We start from the raw sequence: 22,583 nt of genomic DNA, 5'->3' as shown, positions 1-22,583 counted from the left end.
TAGATTACTGAGACTGTACCTGGATTTTTCTGAACCAGAAAATAAAACAAACTTCTCAAAGAACTCTGATCTCTCCTTAGGAGCAGTCACTGTTTATACAAATGAAAAATGACTGACACTGTAATTGAGGGGTTTTTTCAACTTCAGGATATGCATTGCAAATGCAATGCTAGTGTGCATTTTCAATATTTTTAACACGTACAAAATTTTCATATTGCAAGCTTGCAATACAGCCTAAAAGCAAGAGGCTGGGCCCCACTGTGTTACACACTGCACAAATGAATTATAAATAAGGGTTCCTTCTTTAGAGAGATTACAATTCTAAAAAAACCCCAAACCAACAATACTAAATGAACAAACACACTGGAAAGAGGATCATGGAATACAGTGGTAGAGAAGAGCAGAAAGTAATACCAGGAATGCCAAAAATACAACAGCAAGCACAACTGATCACTGGAGTAGTTAACTGTCTCCTATCAAACACACTTTGCTTCTCAACAAATCAAAAACTTCAAAATGGAAATCTAAGACCTTACTCACTGTAAGGCCATGAAACACAAACACAGTAGCTCTTCAGAGCTAAAGAAAACAAAAAATATTTTGATTTTTTCTCCCAATCTCTAAACTGTAAGCTTAGTAAGAATGCATTAGGCTTACCAACTAGAATGTGAAATAAATGTGATGTCCTAGTTAGAACAACTGCGATCAGTTCATCACTGGATGGGCATAACCCAAAATTGTGTATTCTATAGCCTTCCATGCCATTTCCCAGAAACTGTTATCAATTAACCATTTACACCATCTGCACATAGAGCCTGACTCCTCAGGCTATAAACTGGGTGCTAAGAGGCCTGCGAGATAGGAGGGTGCTCTTGTCCTCACCCATTGTGGAACCCCCACTGTGGAACGCCCCGTCCTGAGGGAAGTACTGAGCATTCCTGCCTGAACTGGAGGATATATAATCTTGGAGTCTTGGGACTTTTTTAACCACTTGTGGGATCCAGAGGAAGACTGCAGACCACCACTCTCGACTGGACTGCAATCACCACTCTTGACCAGACTGCAACAGCACTCTCACCAACAGGTTTTCCCCTCTCTTTTCACTTTGGACTCAGGGGGGCCAAAGAACACCACTCTGTTCATGCCTCAGGGTGCTGGGTTATATATTTGGGTTTTGTGGGTTAAAACCAATTGTTTGTCTGTATAATCGTACTTATTGTATTATTTTATTAAATTGTTATTCTGATTTATAATCTCTCTTTTGAGTTGAGTTCATTTCCCCTGCTGGTTTACCTTTAAACTAGCACATGTGATTACATCACAGGACTACATGGACTAATGGACTGCCAGTGACTGCGTGATGAGATGTATAGAGAAGACATACAAGATGTTTAGTCTACCTACTGCTGTTAGGTTCACAGAACTTTTTATTCATTAACTGAACTAAATTCATATTTGTTTCCAGTTGCACAAGAAAACACAGAGTAATCTATGACAATGCTTGCCACTTAAATCTCAAAAACAGTCAAGTATTTCATATGAACACATATGCCACTGACGTCAGTTGACAATCCTCCCTATGTTTAAAAGCCAAACCTTTCATCAACAGAATGGGAGTCTTCCTATGGAGCTAGAAGGCACATAGTCATCTGAATGTTCCCAATAGAAAGCAACGCCAAATTAACTGATATTTAGGCTAGGGACATGATCCATCCTTTCTTCCAGGGTTACAGCTGAGGAGACTTAGTGGACACCAACTGATTTTGAAAAATGTATTTTCCTTCAACTTGTGTGCAAATAATGCACCATTATATCACACACGTACAGTCTAAAATTCATGATTAAGCTGGAAAACCCACAGACTGATTTAATTTCAAGACCAAAAACTACATAGGCACAGAAAACATAGAAGTCACTGCCGTCGTGTCTCATTACCCTTTCATTAAAAACAAAAAAAAAAGGACTAATAGTTTTCAAAACAAAAAACCAACAAAAATTACAGACCACTTGATCAGTTTTACATCCTTTGATCCAATCAAGGGAATAAAAATGCAGAATCAAAATGTGACATGGGAATTCAGGAGTGCTGTGTGAGAGAAGGATCTAAGAAATACAAAATATTCTTTAACACCAAAAAATATCTGTTACTGGGTCCACATCAAAGGACAGGTATAAAACTACACAGGGCGCAGGGAAGTAGGTGATTTATAGCAACATGTTCCCTCTCTCTCTGTTATACCCATTACAAAAAGAATTCCAAAGATGTGTAATAAAACTGGATTCTAGATTCACACTTGGATCTACTTTATGTAGTCAGTGTAATTCTAGTCTTCAAACAGGCAAAATTCTTTGAAAGCAAATATGGATGAATAAACACTGCAATGTCAAAAGCAATGTTCTACCTCAGGTTAAAATAAAATAGGAAATGATATGACATTACTTTTATCTCCACCACTTCTTTCACATTCTTCTGTATTTTCCCCTCTTTCTTCACCACATTCTGAATCCTCTATCTCTTGAATAAGTATTCTTTTTCCTTTGCCTTGTATCTCAGATACAGGCTTTAAACCTTTCAGTTTCTCTTCAATCTCCAGCAGATTTTTCTAGAACAGAGGAAAAAAACCAGGAATAGCGGAAGCCTTTTTTATTTTGTATACAAATTATTATTTATATACACCAAATACGTTCTATTAAATAATCCGCATGAGATCCTGAAGAACTATCAAGATGTTACCAATATAAAAAGATAGTAAATAAATGTGAATTTCCCAAGAGTTGGTATCAAAATCAAGATTAACACTCAATTTCTGTCTCTCTCAGAAGATATCACAGAAATAAATAAGCATTTTTCTTGAATTAACTGCTTAAGCAAAAAAAAAAAGTTGAAAGAAAAAAAGATTTACTGTTCTGGTATCTGGCATGATCTACTAAGAAGACACATGTAGAAAACACGCTCTCTAAAAAATCTCCAAAATAGCCTAAAGTCAAAAATCAAAATTTATGCTATGGTGAATCTGATGTCTGATGTAACTGATAAAACTAGAACCAAGAGACAACCATGTCTTAACAGAGTAGCAGGTCACTGCTGAATAATGAAAGGGTTTGCTCTTCTTGTAAGAGTTACAATTAGATGATCAAACAGCTTCTCATTCCATAACATTTTTTATTACTCAAAAATCCCCAATTTTAACTGCACTTAGAATCATAGAATCCTCAAGGCTGGAAGAGACCTTTAAGATCATAAAGTCCAACCATCAACCTGCACTGTCACTGTAACCCTTAACTCCTAAACCACTTTACACTTTCAGAGCAGAGTAAGATACATCCAACATTAATCACTATTCTGAATCTAATTCATTGCTGAGCAAGAAGTGCCATCTCAGTACTCCCTGTCTCAAGACAAAAATAAGAACAGCATCAAGCAAAGATTCACATGGACAAAGTACCCTGAAGAAATCCAGTTACTGACAACCAATTTACTTTTCTGTTAGGGATTCTGGACACAAACATACACTCTGTATATGTTCCATACACTCATATTTAGCTCGAGAGGGTTTTGAGAATCCTCCAAGCAAAGAGCAACTTGAAAAAAATGCCCTGCTAAACACTTGTCATTTCTAGATGTGCCAGCCAAGGCATAATAGCTGGCACAGATAAGAACAAAGTACAGACATCTGCTCTGAGCTACAAAAGCATTGCTCAGCAAAGGAACTAATGCATTTAGATCTCTGGAAAGAGTGTACTCAAAATGAGTATTTATGTCTGGTATTGAAAGAAGTCTCAGCACAGCCTGCTTGATACAACTTCTCACAAAGACTGTTGTGGAGTTTTTCATCACAGACTCACGAGCTATTTAGTGATTCACTCTTGTAAACAGAAAAAAAAAAATCCCAAATCTCTTTTAGAAACTCAAATCTCAAGACAGATGTAATTCCTTGGTTAATGTGAAACTCAGGAACTATTCTGGAGAGGAATTTATCTCCAAGAACGCCCTAGAATGCATAAATGCTGTGTGTGAATTTGACACAACAGACTTGTACCTCTCTCACTGATTCAAGCAATAGCAGTGACCAAATAACTCCATGGAAAGAAGCAGCAATCAGCAGCTGCTGGCAGCTGACACTATGTCACCAACAAGAACTGGACAGAATTCAGGTGATGAGACAATTCAACAGTATTCAGAAGTCATAAGCAAAAAAAGTGTGTGTGGGGGATCAGTATGATGGAGTCATAAATAACAGAAAAAGAGCAGTTAACTATCAAAACTGCCCAGCACTGAAGATGCTCAGGACATGTAGAGTCCCAGTGCAAGGACTGTGTTCTAACCCGCAAAACACCCCCAAGATACCAATGAACAGACACAAAGTCAATCCTCTCCTAAACAGCTGAAGTAATAGCACAAGGATCACATCCTGACCTTGATTTTCAAAGAAAGCATCTGGCTTTCTTAGGTCCAAAATGAGCTACGAAGGGTCCAGATTTATCAGAAGGTATCAAAGGTTTTTCATTCTAGCCTGGAGGTGAGAGATGGGGATCATGCTGAAGTGAGGACAGAACCCAGGTCCTCTCCTTTTGTGTTGACTTTACCACTACAACAATAGAAGCTGGGCATCTCTGTTGAATTTTTCTTTTGATTATGTGTCAAACTTAAATGCACCTATCCCAATGGATCTTTTTGAGAGAAATTTCCGAATAATTTTTATCAGCTAAGACACTAATACTGAAAGCATATTCAACAGCAAATTTTTAGGCACCCAAATTATCTAAATCAATTTCTCACAATTAAGTTGTGAACAGAAGATCTGATCACAAGTACCTAATGTCCCCCACCTGTGGTCTTGGGAAACTGATCAATGGCACAGCAGCTTGAGTGGGTCCTGAAAACTCATATTCAAATGAAAGAACACAAACTGTACTCACTTTATGCTACAACTGCAAACAATCTCTTTCTAGCCATATTCAACTCACTGATCTCTACCTTAGCTATAGGGTTTTCTGGTTCAACACTCAATACTTTATTCAGATCCTCTATGGCTGTTTGATAATTCTGCAGCTGACTGTGTACAGTGGCACGGCGCAGCAGAGCTACAAAGGAACAAAGTGTATTAGTTATGTATTTCAAGCATAAAGTGGCTAAAAGTACACTATTTTTTCTAGATATATTAAGTGTCTATATGGTTTTTTAAATTTCACATTTACTTCATAATGACTCTACATTCATAATAACTGTTCTCTTGATAATTTTTAATAATGCAATTTCACATGACATCTTTTCAGATAGCAATTATGAATTCTGAAGCATCTTTTCACATTATTAAAATTTTTTCCCTACACCCATGCAAATACAGGTAGCTACATTCAAGTCCTTGCCTTCACAAAGGATTAAATCAGCAACTTTCATTGTTTTCATGTTGCTTTTAAGTTAATTAATATTTCAGTGTGGGCATTATGGAAGTAATTCACTGCACAAATACAAGAGGGCTTACAGTCATTATATAATAAACAAGAGTTAACCCCGTGCTACCATATAAGAATACTCATTACAGATCAACAGGATGAACTGCACAAAACGTCCCTAACTCCCAAAAAAAATGCTGAAATTACTTTTAGGAGCTACACTGTTTCCTTAATTATACTTAGACCTAACCTAAAGCTCAGTTAAGTCAACTAACAACACGAATGGAGAAAAAATAGTACAAAGAAGGGCAACTTTATGTTCTACTTTACCTTTTATGTTGCCGGGTTCCATATCTAGTACCTTCTCACAATCCTGCAAAGCACTGTCCCAGTCCTGAAGTTTGATTTCTGCTTGAGCTTTGTTGTTATATGCAGCTGCAGTCGGTATTACTGATATACTCCTAAAAAAAAAAGGGAATATTAACCATGGTGGGCTGATAATTCAAAAACCTGAATGTAGAAACTCTTCACTACTAAAAGCTGAAAACAGTATTATAACAATGTTAATACTGATATTCTAACCACAGGAGTGGTTAGAAACTCCCTCCTGTGAAACCAGAGGCAACCATCCACCACCTAGTTTACTGTCTTCAGAGACCTACTGCTTGCCAGGGCTTAGACCTGAGATGTTGCACAGAAGATGCCACGGCTCATCTGTCACTTAAACTACTCCCTCTTCCTCCCATCATGTAGGCTCCAAAAAAACTGTAAAATGAAACCTTTGAGAGTGTCAAGAGTAACCACAGAGCTCTGCAGGTTATGGTGAAGAGCTTGGGGGATGAGGGGCACCAATGGCCTTCTCCTTGATCTTGCTTGTAAAGGGGGAAGACTCCAGCAGCAGTGGGTGCTAAGATGCACATGACAAAGGGATGCATGAGGATGTTTGCCAACACCCTTGCTAACTCAGCAAGGACAACCCTAAACTGAGTTCACTGGGAAGAGTGGGCAGTAGCAAAGTGGTGGGGGTACAGCACACTGGCATACTCGCACTTCCCTTATAAAAAAAGCATGACTGAGGAGGGAGAAGATCAAGTGTTTGTACACAAATGCACAATGCACAGGGAACATGGGGAACAAAAAAAGAATAAAAGAATAAAAGGTTGTCTCAGTGCGATAAGAGAGATAGTGGGATAAACTGTGCACTCAATTTCATTCACCTTGGACTTCTCTGCTTTTGAAACAAATACAACAGAGGTCCTGTAGCAACAACCTCTACTTACATAAAGCCAAAGTCTGAATGTAGTCCACTGAGCACTAAATAAGATGAGCACTCTTTAAAGGTCTTATCTTTATTAATCTTATGTTCACACACTTTTTTTTCTGGACTGTTACTAATCACAGCTGCAAACAATGATTTTTTTAATCTCCTAAGAATAGATTATAGAAGCAATTGTACTTATTCACACTTGAGACAAACCTACCAATGAGACAATCCTACAAAAACATTTAATTACAATTAATTTAGTTTCTCAACACATTGGTTATCCTTTTGTTTTTGTAAATATGCCCTTGAATCTCAACTGTTTTGAAAAATCTAAAGAAGTCTGTGACACCTGTAGACTGCATTTCATCGCTAGTCACGTCTCTTCCTGATAAATAAAAATTAATATCAGTATGCAACAGCACTTTAAGTATTTTTCTGTCAAATCTTTTTTGCCCTTTTGAAAATAATCTAATTGTCATTAGTTACTTCAATTACATTGCTCTAAACATAATATTCAGAAGTACCAGTCATTAAAATATAAGAACACAAGAGTATTTACTCACCGAGTGTAATATGTCACTGCTTCCATATAATCACCAATGGCAAAGGCTTCATTGCCTTTTTCTTTTTCACGAGTAGCAACAAAGATTTTCTCTCTCTTTGTCATTCCTAGCAAAAAATATTTCTACATAACAACAACTAACAACTTGTGCAGATGTAATCAAAACACCATCAGCTAAATTACTTTGAATGTCATAATCTGCATGTTGTTTTTAAAAAGCACGTGGTTTACTAAAAGACAAATTTGTATTTTATTTTTTGTAGTAAAACCTAAATTCTTCTGATAGGCATACAATTCAGAGTGCTAGCTGAAAGAGGTTGGCTAACCTCTACCATTCATTTATAATACCAGATGTATGCTTTACTTCTTTACCTAGAGCTCTCAACCTAAACACAATATAAACATTCTAAATGATTATTAACATCAAGACTAGAATTTTTTTGAATATGGCTTCAAGCTCCCTTGATGATCTAACAACTTCCAGCATATCTAGAGGCCGAAAAATAAAGACATTAACTATATGATATACCTCTTCAACTTGTATTCATGCTCTACAACGCATTATTACAATTAAAGACAAATTATGTTTCTAAGACATTACCAGTTGTGTCTATTGTATTTTTGATAATAGGCAGACTTGGCCTATTGAAGAATCTTGATTTTGAGTTACTTTCTTCATAGCTTTCATCAATTTTAGAACATTCCTTTTCCACATCGAACCTTAAATTAACAAAAACGACAAATTCAATAATGCTGCATAGCAAGACTCCTTGACTAACAGAAAGTCATATTATATTTCCATTATAAACCAAAAGAAAAGGAATAAAGTGTTCAATTATGTCTGACTAGTTAGGAAAAAGATGTTTAGTCTTAACTCCCTCCTTTGTGGTGTACTTTCCATGCTTCTGTTCATACATTATCTCCTCTCTTCCTCCTCAGAAAAATCTCTGCCTCACCTCCTCACTATCTCCCCAAAAAAGATAACATTTAAGAATTAGTATCATCAGGCTCAATCCCAGCCCCATCAAACATCTCTATTAACCTTTGCCAAAATACCTAAGAAACAGCTTCAAAGCAACTTCTCTCAGTAAACCTGAGAGAAATTTCAAAATAGTCTCAGACACTTCCAAAGCTACTCTGAAACAGTTCTTAAAAACAGTGTTTAGAAATGTATATAAATATTGCTGCCATAGTCCTATAAAACAAATATGGTAATAACAAATTCCTACGCTAACTAGAAACACTACGCTTGCTGTTTTTTTGTGTAGGGCTTAATGAAAAATAGCATTTTCTTTTCACAATGATCTTGACAATACAAATAATTTCTATCTGAAAGAGAGATACCATTTTGAAAATTGATCCAAATCAAAACCTTTTCAGGTAAGGCTAACTGTACTCCATTTTGAATCTGATCTTTTGCTAGCTTACTTTTACCTTTTTATTATAAATTAACCACATTTCAAGTAAATGTTTTTAAAATAAGAAGTTAAACGTTTTGTTCAGAAATTGCCTCAAGAATTACTTGAAAGTTTTGAAATTATCCACAAAATGTTTTGAAAACATGATATGCTTAAAATTGGAAAATTTCTTTCAAACAACTTCTGTTTCAGTATACTCGTAATCCAAAATAAATACATTATAGGGGAAAATTCACAAACTGTAGTATTATCAGCATGCTAAAGCACTTAAAGATTGTGTATATAAAACTGCAAACAAAATCCACAAATGATTACTTTGGAAATTTGGATTACAGTGGAAAGAGGGATGAAAGAATAAATTGTTGCAGAAGTTATTCTGATAATCTATTTTCTTTGTCCACATTTTAGGAGGAAGGCCCCAGTACACACATGAAAATAACTGATATGCACAACTGTTTGTAAGAACAACATCTTACACAGAACAGGGGTTTTGTAGGCATTTTGGGGTAGAGTTTCATTACCCAATCTCCTCAGTACCTAGATTTAGCTCCCCATCTACAGCACTGGAAACTTGTGCCTCCTCACTCTGATTCTACAGCATCATATTCCAGATTTCAGGAACTCGAGAAACACTTCTACCACACAAAACAGAGAATTATGTGCTTCCCCCCTCTGTGTTCAACAGTTTAGCTATCAATCTGTCATATAACTTGGGATGGTAACACACCACCACTATATGATGCAGAGAGCGTCTTTATATCAGGGCTCCATCCACTCTCAAAACAGCCACTGTTTAAATCTCCATTATGTGTAATTGCATCTGAGTAAACTGATGCACCTGCCTGAAGCTCATTCCTTGAGGTCAGTAGGGTTCAGTGTAGGAGTAAGTCTTCATCAGTTTTGTTTTTAATTTAGAATTGTGGCTTTAGGTATAGAGAAGATCAGATTTATAAGCCCATGTAAAATAACCCTAGAATTGCTTTCAAAAAGCTCAGTAATTAAGTTAATTGCAATTCCTTGCTTTTATGTACCTCTATAGATTTATATCTTTGATGCTGAACAGAAAAATTAAATCTGAAAAGAGAAAAAAAAAAAAAAATCAATCTTTACTTTTCTGATGACTTGCTGTACTTCACACAGTTGGTCCAAAAGTATAAACTAACTTGTTCTCAGGTGTTAGCAACACAAAGCATCATTTGCAATTTAACAGAATATTTATTAAGAAAAAAAATGAAGTTTCATAGAAGTGTTACAGTTCCCTGAAGTGCTGACCTTAATACTATGTTTCTGGAAAATACAACAACTGTGTTCCCTAATTAAACAAATAAATAAGCTTTACTAAAAACTTAAATATAAAGGATTTAACATACTTTTCCCATTCACTGTAATCCCGTGGAATGTTCTTCTTGTTTCTTTGTTTGTTTTGCAGTGTTCTGTTCTGAAAGAGAACCAAACAGCCAGGAAGATAATTTTTTGCAGTAGAAATTGCAGAGCCTTTTTTTTTAGTTTTGTTTCTGCAATGCATTCTGAGTTACCAACACTATTTGTGACTAATCTCAGCATAATCTTGAAAAAGTAATTTGTGTTGCTTTAAAGAAAATCTTCATGCATTTCACATATCATTGTAATCTGAGGAGCTCTTCAGTCTCACACTTTCTCTCCATTGCCCTGTTACATGTCACAGAGGCACTGAATAAAACTTTCAGACAGAGACTGCTCTTTCCTAATTAGTATCTTGTGATGCCACCTTCCCAACCATCTTTTCAACACAGTAAGGGAGAACTCAGTTTTGGGAAAATCCAGCCTTGCAATGAAGTGTTCCACATGAAGATTGAATCAGTAACTTTGAGGCATGCCTTTTCCAGGAGAATGCAATGCACAGATTCTGATAGTCCCTGGAACTCTCACAACAAACTTACACAGTATTGACTCCAAAATAGTGTCTGCACTTCTTTTGACTATTTATCACTCCACTAAAGCTAATTCCTAAGATGATTTACATTCATTCTAGCTTTTAGACAAGCTCCATCACTGGGGTTTGGCTTACCTAAAATTTATCTTTAGGATCTTCCTGCAACAATCATCTCAACAACAGATTTGACTGACTTGTATTGCAACCCACCTCCTACACTAATGGAACCTATTTCCATAACTGTCACCTTTGGCATCAATTCTACTTCTCTCATGAGACTTTATTTCTGATATGTCCCTCCCTGCTTGTTGACTTTAAAATACTTAACAGCAAGGTGTGGTTCCCAGGTATTTCACAGTGGAAGAGCCAGTTCAAAATACTCCCATCTACTCTGTCCTGGTCATTTTGCCCTTCTATTACCTTATGATCCACAATTCACTAAGTTAGACCACTGTAATTCTTTGTAGAGTTGCAGACTTACAATTTTCTGGATTCAAACAAACAGTAGAGATCACAGTACAACCCCCAAATATCTGTACCAGTTCAACTGGACCAAAGAAACAAGCAGCAGCCTCTTAAACTTGCTTTACCAGTGGTGATGCTATAACAAGGACATAATTCTGTAGTTGCATGTAAACAACTCAATTTACATAATGCAAATGTCACCCTTCCTGTAAACACTTCTGACTATCTATAATGTTAGGTTACACAAACTTTTATAGTATATACTTCAGAATTACTCTTAATGTTCTTCTTTCAAGAAGCTTGACAAAATGACAAATACATTTAGTGATCAGAGCATGTTTGGAGGAGGGAACTCCTAAATATGCCTTCCTGAAACATGAGTTATCATTATGTATGCATCCTGATGTATATTACAAATGTACTAATTTAATAAATACCAAATCTTTTTTTCAAACCAGAAGTCATTAATTTAAATGAGCACAAAAATATTGAAACTGTCAGAAGAAAATGCATAAGGTACTTATAGTAATGCAACTTCAACTTAGGGAGAGAACTACAGCATGTACTTTAAAGGAATAAGGCAAAAGAATTGACTCAAAAATTCACATTTTTAAAAATTCCAGGCTTCATATTCTTGAGACAATTGTAATCAAGTTATGGTTCCAGCAGTCAGGAATTTCTCCATCAGTAATATTTCAGAGCATCTCATCCAATGAAAAATACATGTTTGCATGCTGTGGGACTAAAAAAAAGTAAAAATCTTTGTGCTTGTCTTTTTTCTTGCCAGAACTCACAATGCACGGATCTCACAGGTTCTGAAGCCCATTGGACACTTTCAATGGGCCAAAGAGCAACACAGAGACTGGCTGTTCAGGTGATACAGAATTTGTCCTTGGTTCTCCTGTGGGCCCTGCATGCTGGTCTAAGATATTACTAAAATGTGTCAGCCAGCAAGTATTCTTTTTTAGTTCAGAATATCCAAAATAACATGAGGGCTATATAGATCCTATCGCAGTGAACTTTCATAACGTAGACCTTGGAATGCATGTTGCATGCCCTGGACAGTAGCATGAGGAGGTATCTGAGGACAGAAATCTTTCTGGAATAGTATTAGGAAACCACATTTGGCAAAAGAACCTATGCTGACATCCCTACTTGAACATGAATATCTGTAAACCCATGCTTTAGTTCTCTCCTGGAAGAAGTGAGGCAGTGTGACAGAAAAACAGGGATGTAAGACAGAAACTTCCTCTTTAACATTGTGTTAAAGAGGAAAATATTGCATAAACTTAACTCTTTTTCTATTCATTTTTGGAAAATCTTACCCATGACTTCACACCAAAAAAAAAGAAAACACCATATAGAATTACAAGCTATTAGCAGTGAACTGAAACTCTACCTACATTTTGTATTAGCAAGAAAATCCGGTTATAGATACAACAAGATACTTCCATTTATAAAACTGGTATCCATTGGTGCAATCTAGTGTTTTCAGGTCAATAAGGATTTCCAAAATTGGCTTAATTGAAGATGCTGAACTTTTTATGCATCGGACCAGAGGAATAGTCTCCAGTCAAGCGATAACAAAATTACAGAAAGGTTTGTTCATTTCTTTCTAGCAGAGAGGAGAAATCTATCATGCCAACTTTAAACTTGATACCACTTAAGAAATTATATGATGCCAGTCTGAAAATTAATTAGTACTAACTGATTAGCAAAACATGTTTAAAATTTGTAAGATTACACATAGCTTTATCAGAGAGAAAGAAAAGAAAAAAAAGCTGATTATGTACATTCAAATTTTTTTGAGATTTCATATTACAAATATAAATTTAGTGTACGCTGTAGAAAGTTTCTTTTTATTCAGTAGTGATCTAGTAGTGATGTAACTGTACTGCTGCATAAAAAGACTGAATTCTAAAACTTAGTTTCAGGCCTCCCTTCTCTCTTCCAGGACAGGTTACAGTTATTTCAGAGGCCCTTTGCTTGGACAAAAGGAATGGAAATCACATGCCACAGATAAAGTGTAATGCTATATCTAGATTTCCTCAGTAATACTGCTAACACCTAAACCTTGTATGGAGAACAAAAGGTGAAGAACAAAAGAACAAAGCTTGACCTGAAGACTGTTGCATGGTTTAAAGTAGGAGAAAAAACGTGAATGAATATTTTTATCTTTGAAAGGAGAACACATCCTCTTTAGTAAAACTGTGTATCCCAGATTTCAAGACACTTTCAGTTATTTTATGCTTACATTCTAATCTGGATTCACTGAGTTCACATGGTATTTTATTTACCATTTTCTGTTGAAAGAAGCACTCATACAGGACATGAATCAACAGTAAAGCTACAGTGGCACTCTCCATCTCAGCATAATGGAATAGTCAAGAGGAACATATATTGCAAAATGTGAAAGAATACAGATTAATGACATAAAAAACCCACAAAACAAAACAAAAGCATGCCTTAGTCTCAATACTAAGAGTGTCTTGCTATCCCAAATGTCTTCGTCCAATGTCTAAGTACTAGCTGACAACAAGAAGTAGTTTCTGACAACATAGGAAGAAAAATCAGGCATTTACTAATACATAACTATTAAAAAAAAAAAAAAACCACCAAAACAACTAATAAGAAATATCACATGACCTGTAAGGATCTTTCCATAACATTTCTGACTCCCAAACAAAAGAACAATACTTCAAGGAATTTGTTATAGCAGTGTCCCAGAATTTCAAAGAAAATTTTGAGAATCAGATTGTAGTGATCTATGAAAACACCTGACACTCAGAAAAATCCTGTCCCAGACCTATTTGTCTACCAATCCCTCCAGTAGCACTACATTTAGTATTAGCAAGAAAAGCCAGTCACAGACAAAACTGATTTTAGGCAGACAAATAAACTGAAAAAAAACCCATAAGGAAACTAATACCTAGGAAAAATGTAAGTATTCATTCTTAATTCTGAAGATTTGTTAAGTGTGCTTAATGGCTAAATTAGGAAGTATGCTATATGACTGCAGTGGGAGTGGCAATTCAAGGCAAAAAAAAAAAAAGAAAAGGGCAATCAAAGGCAGCACAACCCAATACAGAAGTGGCTACAGAATGAAACAATTGGTGCAGAAGATCTAACATCCTCACTTTATGTGTTTCAGGGTATTTATTTTAGACTAGCTCCTGTCTGGCCCCACGGAACAAAAGTGTACTGGCAGCTGGAGAAAATCTCCTGGTATAATTTCATCCAAAAAGAACCTGATTCATATGCTTAAAAACCATTCTGAAACATGAATCAAAGATCATAAAAGGGTGTTTAAGCAGATCTGCTCCAGCACTGAATTCCTGATCAGAATTAAAACATTATTACAAGACACGCTAGTACAAATAAAGTACTTTTGTTTAAGCATTGATCTCTCACAAGGGAGCTTAAAGGTTTTTATTTCCTGGTTAACAAAATAAATCTAGTAAGAAAGGCTCAGTGATTGGAAATTTGTACATATAAAATTTCCCAATTTTAGAAAAACATATAATTACCACACATTAGAAAACTGGAGATACCTGATTAGCAGGAAGACAGCTGCTGGAACAACGAATGGGAGGCAAGTTATCTTGATTTTCATTTGGCATGTCTGTTCTCAGGAACTGTGATTTCTTATCATCTTCATTCATTTCTGTCAGCCAGCTCTGAAAATAAATAAATAACATATCTGTACCTTAAGGTAGTAGAGAAGATATACTTCACAGTCTACCATCACCCTAACAACTATACATACAAAACATTGCTATTAACAAGGAAAAGCAATTAAGAAAAAAAAGCAATAGTGTTTTTTTTTAAATACAAAGTAACCTACCAAAAAAAAAATAATCTGTAGAGTTAAAATAGGCACTAAAGGTTCAGCGACATTAACTCAAGAAAACAATTAAAAACACAAAACATAATCCTTTCATCATTTCCTCATTTAATCAAATAATTACATTCTATTTAGGCACAAGAAGAGGAAGATTGATACATCAGAGTGATAATATTATGGACCATTATAAATTAGATACTGTACCATCAGCTCATCATTAATTGTTTCCCACTCCTCAGCTGTGAAATCAGAAGCTGTGGCTGCAGGCTTATCTGTTCTCAGAGCTCTGCTCTTTGGATCTAAATGCTCAATACGCTTTTCACAAACAAACGTAAGTTCAGGGTAACATCCCTCTTCACCAGACCTTTCAAATGCAAAGATATAAAAGTTAGCAAAAAAAGAACTAAACTGCACTGTGTTCTCCATACTTCTCTCCATCTGTAGTCACTACAGTGACTGCAGAGGATTATTTCCCTGTTACAACTCAATTTTACTGTCATCTAATAACATTTTCATCAGAAAATTCCAGTCAACCCTCAACCATTTTCCAATGTCCATACATATACAGTTCAAATTATCATCACAGTGCTCATAAAAAAATTTTGTGTCATTTTCAGCAAAAGTTAAACAGGTGTGGCATCTGAAATTACCAGAGTCAGGCAAGAAGGATCATAATAGAACAAAAATACAGCAGCAGCATTTTGAGAAAAACCTGACATTCAGTTACTCAAACTTTTTCAATGGTTAAATCAGGACTTGGATTTCTAGTGCTATCATTGGGACACTTTTAACATGATTACTTTAACTTTGTATTTTAATTTTTAAATTAAAAAGTCACAAAAAGTCTCAGGCAAATAAGAGTATTTAGGTAAGGGTTCCCTCAAATTTTACAGAACAGGAATATAATTATTATGAAGATAAGAAAATACGTTTACCTTAATACTCTGAGAATCTTTTCCAGGTGCTTAACATCTGTGCATTTTTCAATGAATTTGTAGTCCAGATGACTAATAGGTATTTGATATGTTTTAGTGGTTCCTTGGTCCAGCAAAAATGGTACTGACTCATCACCCATAACTAAATATTAAAAGGAAAAAAATTTAGTGATCCTGTAGGCACTTAAGTTACATTTTGAAGCAATGTCAATTTAAGGAATAAATCTGCTCATGCTCCACTCTCTTATGCAAGTAGATCTATTACCACAAAAGACAAAATTTCAGATTTCAAGACCTGATCATACGAGCTGTCCTCGACAGAGTTCACTGACAGAAGTATGGTTGCGTATGAGAGATGCTTTGTATGAAGAGTATGTGTAACTCTACTGCTTCTGCAAAGCAGATCAATTCAGAAAGACTGCTTAAAGAAAAATTGCCAATTTTTGCCTATCGTGTTCTCAATTTTTCTTTAAATACATTATTATATTAGCTATTTAAGCAAGTATGATAAGCATAAAGGATAAGATGGTGCAGGACACTGCTTTTTTCAGAGGGAAGACATTAACCAACAGTGTATCTAAAGCAATAATAACCCTTGCCTTCTCTGTAGCAAAAATAAATCCAATTTTCTTTGCTCACTAACTGCATTTTCTGGGCCTCTGATTATATTACAGTAGTAATATAAGCCTTTTCCAATAAGTAGGTAACTGATGAAGTGAGGGGTTCAAATAGGACACTTCTGTCTCCCCCTTCCTTTGATCTGTTCATCTGCATCCTTTTTTGTTTTGATCCCAAGCTCTATGGAGCTGAAATTCTTCACTCTTTCCCCATTTATACAGTGCATAAAGTGATGTTATTTTTAACAAGTACAATAAGGGAAGCTAACTAATGTGTGATAACAACTATGTGCAAATATAAACCCAGTTAAAATAACTGTGTTCCAATGTCTAGCATAACTACATCTATTAATTTATAGTTGCACAAAAAATGTTTACAATACAGTATCACTTAAATAATAACTGGTCGTAATCAGGTGACCATAATAGAGATTCTGCCCCAAGACTTTACAGTTTCAGTACTGAAAAAGGAACAACATGCATGGAAAGCCGTACGAATGCAGTAAATAATTAAACGGGAGTAAAAAGCTCATCACGAATCAGTGTTTTCTCCCGTTTCAGTATTCCCACGGAGGCGAGGGAGCTGCCCAGGGCAGGGCGCTGACACGGACACCGCGGCTGCTCGGGGGCACGGCACAGCCACAGCCCGGCGCGCCCCCCTCCAACACACCTTCCACACATCCCCCTTCCCCCGGAGCCAGGAATTTACCTTGGGAGCGGCACCCACCGCCGGGGCCCGGGCAGCGCCGCCAGCCCGAGCTTAGCAACTGCTGCTATGTACAACATGGCGGCGCGGACACGGCGCTGTCCGCCCCAGGGACACCCCGGCCAGGCTCCCACAGAGCCCCGCCGAACTCCAGCGGCGACATCGGCGTCACCTGCCCGACTCCAGCACCCACCTGCCCGGTGCCGCGCTGCCTCCGGGACACGGACGCCGCCCGCCCCTCGCTTCAGCCGGGGGCCGCCCGACCCTCGCTCCCCGTCGCGCAGGCGCGGCTGCCGTCAGGGCTGAGGGGAACGGCGGCGCCCCCCCCCACCTCCTGCGGGGGGGCAGAAATACAGCACCTGGGCGTGAAGGTTTAATAAACGTCACTCTCCTGTCTCCAGTGTAGTATTTTTACTCAGGCAGTCCCCTTCCAATGCCGGCGTCCCCCAGTGCCCACACCAAAGCTGCCCGTCAGCCCCGCAGTTCCCGGCGCTGCTCCCTACAGCAGGTCCCCGATGGCAGAGGATGCTCTTCTCCACGTCTGGCAGAAAGAAGTACCCACCGTGCCCGCAGTAAGGCCAAACCCGCCCCTGAGTCCTGCCAAACCTTCGACAGCACTGCTCCTGCCCTCTCCTCCTCACCCTTCTGAGCAGCCACGGCAGTAGCGACCCTTCGGTCTGTTATGCAGGCATAAGGTGCACACTATGCAGGCCAGGCTGGTGCAGCAAAAAGGTCATCATGTATAGTGTATCTGGTTTCCCGGAAAAACCTACTCTTAACAGCAAAGATCAGTTAACTAAGAAAATCTTAACCAAACAACTTCAAAACATCATCTCCAATTGCTTTTCTTTATCCCCTATAACAAGCCACTGCAGCTAATTTATGAGCCAGTACAGTCATGCACACCTTAACAAAGATACCTTATTACAGTGATGAGTTAAACACAGTATCTCAACGTAACGGTATCATTAGCACCATCCAAACTGAGATCAAGAACACACAGTTCAGCAGTATTTTGTAGCAGAATTTAGTACTAATACATAACACATTCCAAACAGCCAGATGCAAAAAGTTTTGGCTTCTCAAAACAAAATCACCACTTTGATCCTTCTTTTACAGACTCCTGAGAAGTCATATGAAAAGCAAAACAATATGCTATTTTAGTTTTGGGATGCTACTCAATTTATCTCTGTAACACATTTTTTTTTCCTTGAGTACTAATTCTTTCCTTGAGTACAAGTCAAACAGCACTTTCATAATTTCTGTTTCCACATTTCTTCTTAATGTTTACCTTGCCTCCCTCTCCCTCTTCTTTCCCAAGAGCTGATTTTTTTGACACTTCCACACAAGACATCCATACTTTTAACAAATCCACAATTGGGTACTTTCAAGTCCCTTGAGATTTTCTCAAGAAATCCAGATCTGTATTTCAAACCTAGCCTTATGTAGCCCTCTATTTATTTTCAGTGGAATTTATTCAAACCACAGTTATTTTATGCAATTCACAGAAGTCCAAAGAAACATTTAACAAAGTTAAAATGCAAATAAAGTTTAGATGACAGTAATGAAAACACAGTTAAGTCAAAAAGAATACAAAACGATTGAACTTAAAAAATACTGCATACTCTGACAATTTAAACAGCAGTTTTAGAAATCTATTGCTGGAAGATGGTATAGACAAAATTTAGTATTACAGTAAACTTTAATAACCTCTTAAAACACAAATAAGAGTGTGCATTTGTACACAGATAGTTTTACAGAGAAAAGTTATCAGAAAGATTAAACTGCATCATGAAGTCACTGTATCTTCAGCAGATATCATCGGGCATCAAAAACCACCACTGGAATAGCTCAGTTAAAGACAAAAAAAAGTGTCGTGGTTGAAAAACAAAGATGGGGAGAGGAATAAAAGAGAGAGACTGTCTAAATCTAAGGTCACAACTAACTACATAAAAGTATTTCAAAAGCTATCTTTAAGAAAAGGCTGAATAATATCAACAATTCACAGTACATCACCCAGCAGACTATCACAACTTATTATTAGAAAATGGAAAAAAAGAGGGAAAGTGTCAGGAAAGAAAGGAAGGTGCCAAATCACTCTGCAGAGATTGCCCCATAGTAGTTTGCTCTCCTGCATTGATTTTTTGCCTTGAAGGATTGTTACATAATTACTCAAATCTTCCTTTTTGTTTCCCTTACATACCTTATCGCCATCCACAGCTTCCCAAATGCTTTCAAGTGCACTTGTAAAAGGATACGTCTTTTTGTCCTTTTCTTGTACATTATTCTGTAGCCACATTCTCTGCATCTGATAGGATCTCTTGCCTTTATTTCATTTTCTGTATGACATTCTAATGTTATAGAGGAAGACAAAGACAGTAGGCAAACAAAACCAGCATTGTTAATGCACAGATAACTTTCAAAAGTCAAAATAATCAAATTTCTATTTGTGGCAAACATAGTAATTGTAATGAATCTGTATCACGAGCTGAATGATACCAAGATACTGAGAAAAAAAAGAAAAAGCAAGTTTAACTTATATTAAGGTCAAAGAGAATCTTGCTAAAAATGACCAAAATATTACTGCACAGAACACATTCCACTCTTGATACTAGACTGCCTACTAACAAAAATTTCAGCTCAGCCTTCCAAAAGCCCACAGTTTATTTTCTTAAAAGACAAAATATTTCAGAGATTCCTGAAGTGCTGACGCAAAATGACCAATTTGTAAGTTGTTGACCTATCTATCGGTAAGAGAGAATTTGACTACTGTATTTCAGTAAAAGCTGAGTGCCCATATAGCATTTTCAGTAAAAGACTGAGATGCACTGAATGGAAGGTCCACTATTTGCACCACAAGTGGACACTTAGAGAAAGCATACTCTGGAGATGGAGGAGCTCCACACAGCAACACAAGATCTAAGGAAACTACTTCCACATCCATATCCATGTGGTAAACCATACCCGTTACCATCAACGTGTAAAGCTTTAAAGATCATCGGGATGCACACTGCAATTATTTGCATTCACATACTCTTCACTATAATGGCTTCATTATTAAAACACTAAATCTCCAGTAACATGTAATAAAAAAAAATAAATTGCTAATGTCTTTTCTTTACCTCCACAAATGTAAATCATTGGCTGCTGCTTTGGAGGCTGAACATCCTTCTGTGAATCCATGTTCTAAACAAAAAACACACAATATGCACATCAGTTTGGGTTTTGGTGTTTGGGATTTTTTTCCCCCAAGATATACACATTTCAATATCTCAATTTAAAGCTAACAGAAGATTAAGACTCTTCCTTAAGAGTAAATACAAACAAATATAGTTTGTATTTGATACAGTGGACATGGGATAATTCAGGTTGGAACAGACTTCAGAAAGTCATCTAGTTCAACTTCGCAAAAGCAAAGTAACATCAGGTTTCTCAGAGCTTTACCAACCTGTTACAGAAAACCGCCAAGGACAGAGACAACACATTTTTCTATTAAGCAGGATTTTAAACACTAATGCCCAACAAATAGTATTCTCTTTCCTTCCTCCTGTCAATGTAAAGAATTTCCTTGCTGGAAACATAAAATTCAATAATTTCTTACACGTCACTCATGTAACAATGGTGCCATCAGAAACAAGATAAGCCTTATTATCTTTTCTTCCCCTCTGGCACACTAGCTAACCTAATCTACCTTTTCACTGCTCTAAGGTATTAGAAATCCTGGGAACAGACTGTGGGTAGAAGAATAATAGGAAAAGAAGAAATTCCACCCTTCAAATCCTAATATAGATGTGTATGATTACCAAATCAAGAGTAATAACTCAATGCTATTCTTCAATCACATCTTAATGCCCTGTAATGGTTTTGATTTTTCAGACTTATTTGGAGACAAGTGTTCCTTCACAGCATCTGACAATAACAGTTACATATACTCCACAAACATTCTATCAAGCTTTAAGTAATCCTATCCTAACATGTAAATGTGCTTGAAACCATGAATTTTAAGGCAGTTACTTTACCACCAGATATAGTAAACACTTTTTCCCTCCCCCCTAATCTAAGTCTAGACCAGAACATTAATATTTCCTTGTAATTTTTTTGGGGCTGCCATTTTCTGTACTCCTGTTCTGTCTGACATAGAAGGCAAGAATTCCTAACCTTTATCCCAGTGAATAACATTTTTGAAGTTTCCTTATGAGAACTGCTCTTGGATGCTTTTGTTTAATATTACTGCAAGGATTATTAACTTGATCTTCACAATTTGTTTCAGTATAAATTCAAGTGGGAAAATTATGGCACTGAAAACAGAAGGATAAGCTTGACAGTTCCTTCTTTAATAGTCTGATCAGCACTTGACAGACCACCTTGTTAAAATTCCCACTGTGTTGCTCCATTTAAGAGAACTGCAAAGAATTCATTACACTCTACAGCTTTGAAGTATGGTATACCATAATCATAGTGGCAACTTAATCCACATGTGTTACAGTCTTTTTGAGTCAGTACATTATAGTAAGATATAAGCAGTCACCCATTAGCAGTAGGAAACAGCAGCTCTTCTAAAACACAGAGCTGATCTAAGATCACAGTTGTAGCTAAATAACTTGAGTTCGTGCTGCTCGTGCAGCAAAATAACATCACTGCTAAGGTCAGCAGTGACCCAAGTTGTGTGTCTTGCAGGGAGGCGGTCTGTTTTAGCTGTCTTTCACGTACCCTGCAACCCTAAATGCCACCGGGCTGTCATAGCGACCAGGCACAGCAATGCACCGACACACACTGGGACACACACTGGAACCCTGCACAGAGACACGGGATTCTCCATGTGCTGAGAGCACCACACAGAATCACGGCATGGGGAAGGCTGGAAGGGACCACAGTGGGTCACCTGCTCCAACCTCCCCGCTCAAGTGCGGTCGTCCTAGAGCACGCGACACAGGATTGTATCCAGATGGTCCTTGAATATCTCCAGTGAGGGAAACTCTACAACCTCTCTGGGCAACCTGTTCCAGGGCATGGTACCTCGCACAGTAGAGTTCTTCCTCATACTCAGGTGGAACTCTCTGTGCATCAGTTTTTGCCCGCTGCCTCTCGTCCTAGTGGTTGGCACCACCAAGAGGATCCCAGCTCCATTTTCTTGCCACCCCTCTTTAGGTGGCAAGGTCCTCTCTCAATGCGTCTTCTACGCACCCGTAAGAGGCCAACCCGCTCCTTCACGTCCCGCAGAGCCGACGAAGAAGGACGGACAGCCCTTCTCACAACCCAGCGGGCAGCCTACCCTCCGGCCCAGCCTTTCCATCCCGCCACAATTCCGCACCGGGACCTCCCGCACCGCCATCCCCCCCCCGGGCCTCGTACGAAGGACCGAAGCCCACGAGGCTGGGCCTGGCCTTTCCCTGCCCGCCACGGCCCCGCCACCACCGCCCAGCAGCGCAGGGACCAGCGGGTCGGACAGGAGGAGCCGGAGCC

At 37.7% G+C, this 22,583-nt stretch overlaps 2 protein-coding genes across 10 annotated transcripts in view; both read right to left on the bottom strand.

Annotated features, from left to right (window-relative positions):
- The window catches only part of SPAG1 (sperm associated antigen 1), a 42,210-nt gene extending 24,784 nt beyond the window's left edge, over positions 1-17,426 (bottom strand). For 3 of the 4 annotated variants that reach the window (XM_027656985.1, XM_027656984.1, XM_027656982.1), the window contains exons 1-10: positions 17,314-17,426; positions 15,798-15,939; positions 15,067-15,226; positions 14,570-14,695; positions 10,012-10,079; positions 7,825-7,943; positions 7,225-7,330; positions 5,728-5,858; positions 4,979-5,085; positions 2,441-2,603 (exon numbers count right to left, since the gene is read on the bottom strand). In XM_027656985.1, coding sequence (XP_027512786.1) covers positions 2,441-2,603; positions 4,979-5,085; positions 5,728-5,858; positions 7,225-7,330; positions 7,825-7,943; positions 10,012-10,079; positions 14,570-14,695; positions 15,067-15,226; positions 15,798-15,937 — 1,120 coding nt within the window. In that variant the 5' untranslated portion in view covers positions 15,938-15,939; positions 17,314-17,426. Of the gene's footprint in view, positions 1-2,440; positions 2,604-4,978; positions 5,086-5,727; positions 5,859-7,224; positions 7,331-7,824; positions 7,944-10,011; positions 10,080-14,569; positions 14,696-15,066; positions 15,227-15,797; positions 15,940-17,123; positions 17,246-17,313 lie in introns of those variants that run through there. The other variant, XM_027656983.1, reaches the window with a different exon arrangement.
- Positions 17,427-18,553: 1,127 nt separating this feature from the next.
- POLR2K (RNA polymerase II subunit K) overlaps positions 18,554-22,583 on the bottom strand; it is a 4,096-nt gene continuing 66 nt past the window's right edge. Inside the window, exons 1-4 of one of the 6 annotated variants that reach the window (XM_027656999.1) lie at positions 22,473-22,492; positions 20,243-20,306; positions 19,379-19,471; positions 18,554-18,961 (exon numbers count right to left, since the gene is read on the bottom strand). In XM_027656999.1, coding sequence (XP_027512800.1) covers positions 18,939-18,961; positions 19,379-19,471; positions 20,243-20,303 — 177 coding nt within the window. In that variant the 5' untranslated portion in view covers positions 20,304-20,306; positions 22,473-22,492 and the 3' untranslated portion in view covers positions 18,554-18,938. Of the gene's footprint in view, positions 18,962-19,378; positions 19,472-20,242; positions 20,307-20,568; positions 22,049-22,304; positions 22,413-22,472; positions 22,493-22,583 lie in introns of those variants that run through there. The other 5 variants (XM_027656994.1, XM_027656997.1, XM_027656998.1 and 2 more) reach the window with 5 other exon arrangements.

This window comes from Corapipo altera, unplaced genomic scaffold (genome assembly GCF_003945725.1).
Source record: "Corapipo altera isolate COAL_440 unplaced genomic scaffold, ASM394572v1 52b, whole genome shotgun sequence".
Lineage (NCBI taxonomy): Eukaryota > Metazoa > Chordata > Aves > Passeriformes > Pipridae > Corapipo > Corapipo altera.
The sequence above is the reverse complement of the archived record's forward strand: the minus strand, read 5'-3'. Positions and strand labels throughout refer to the sequence as shown.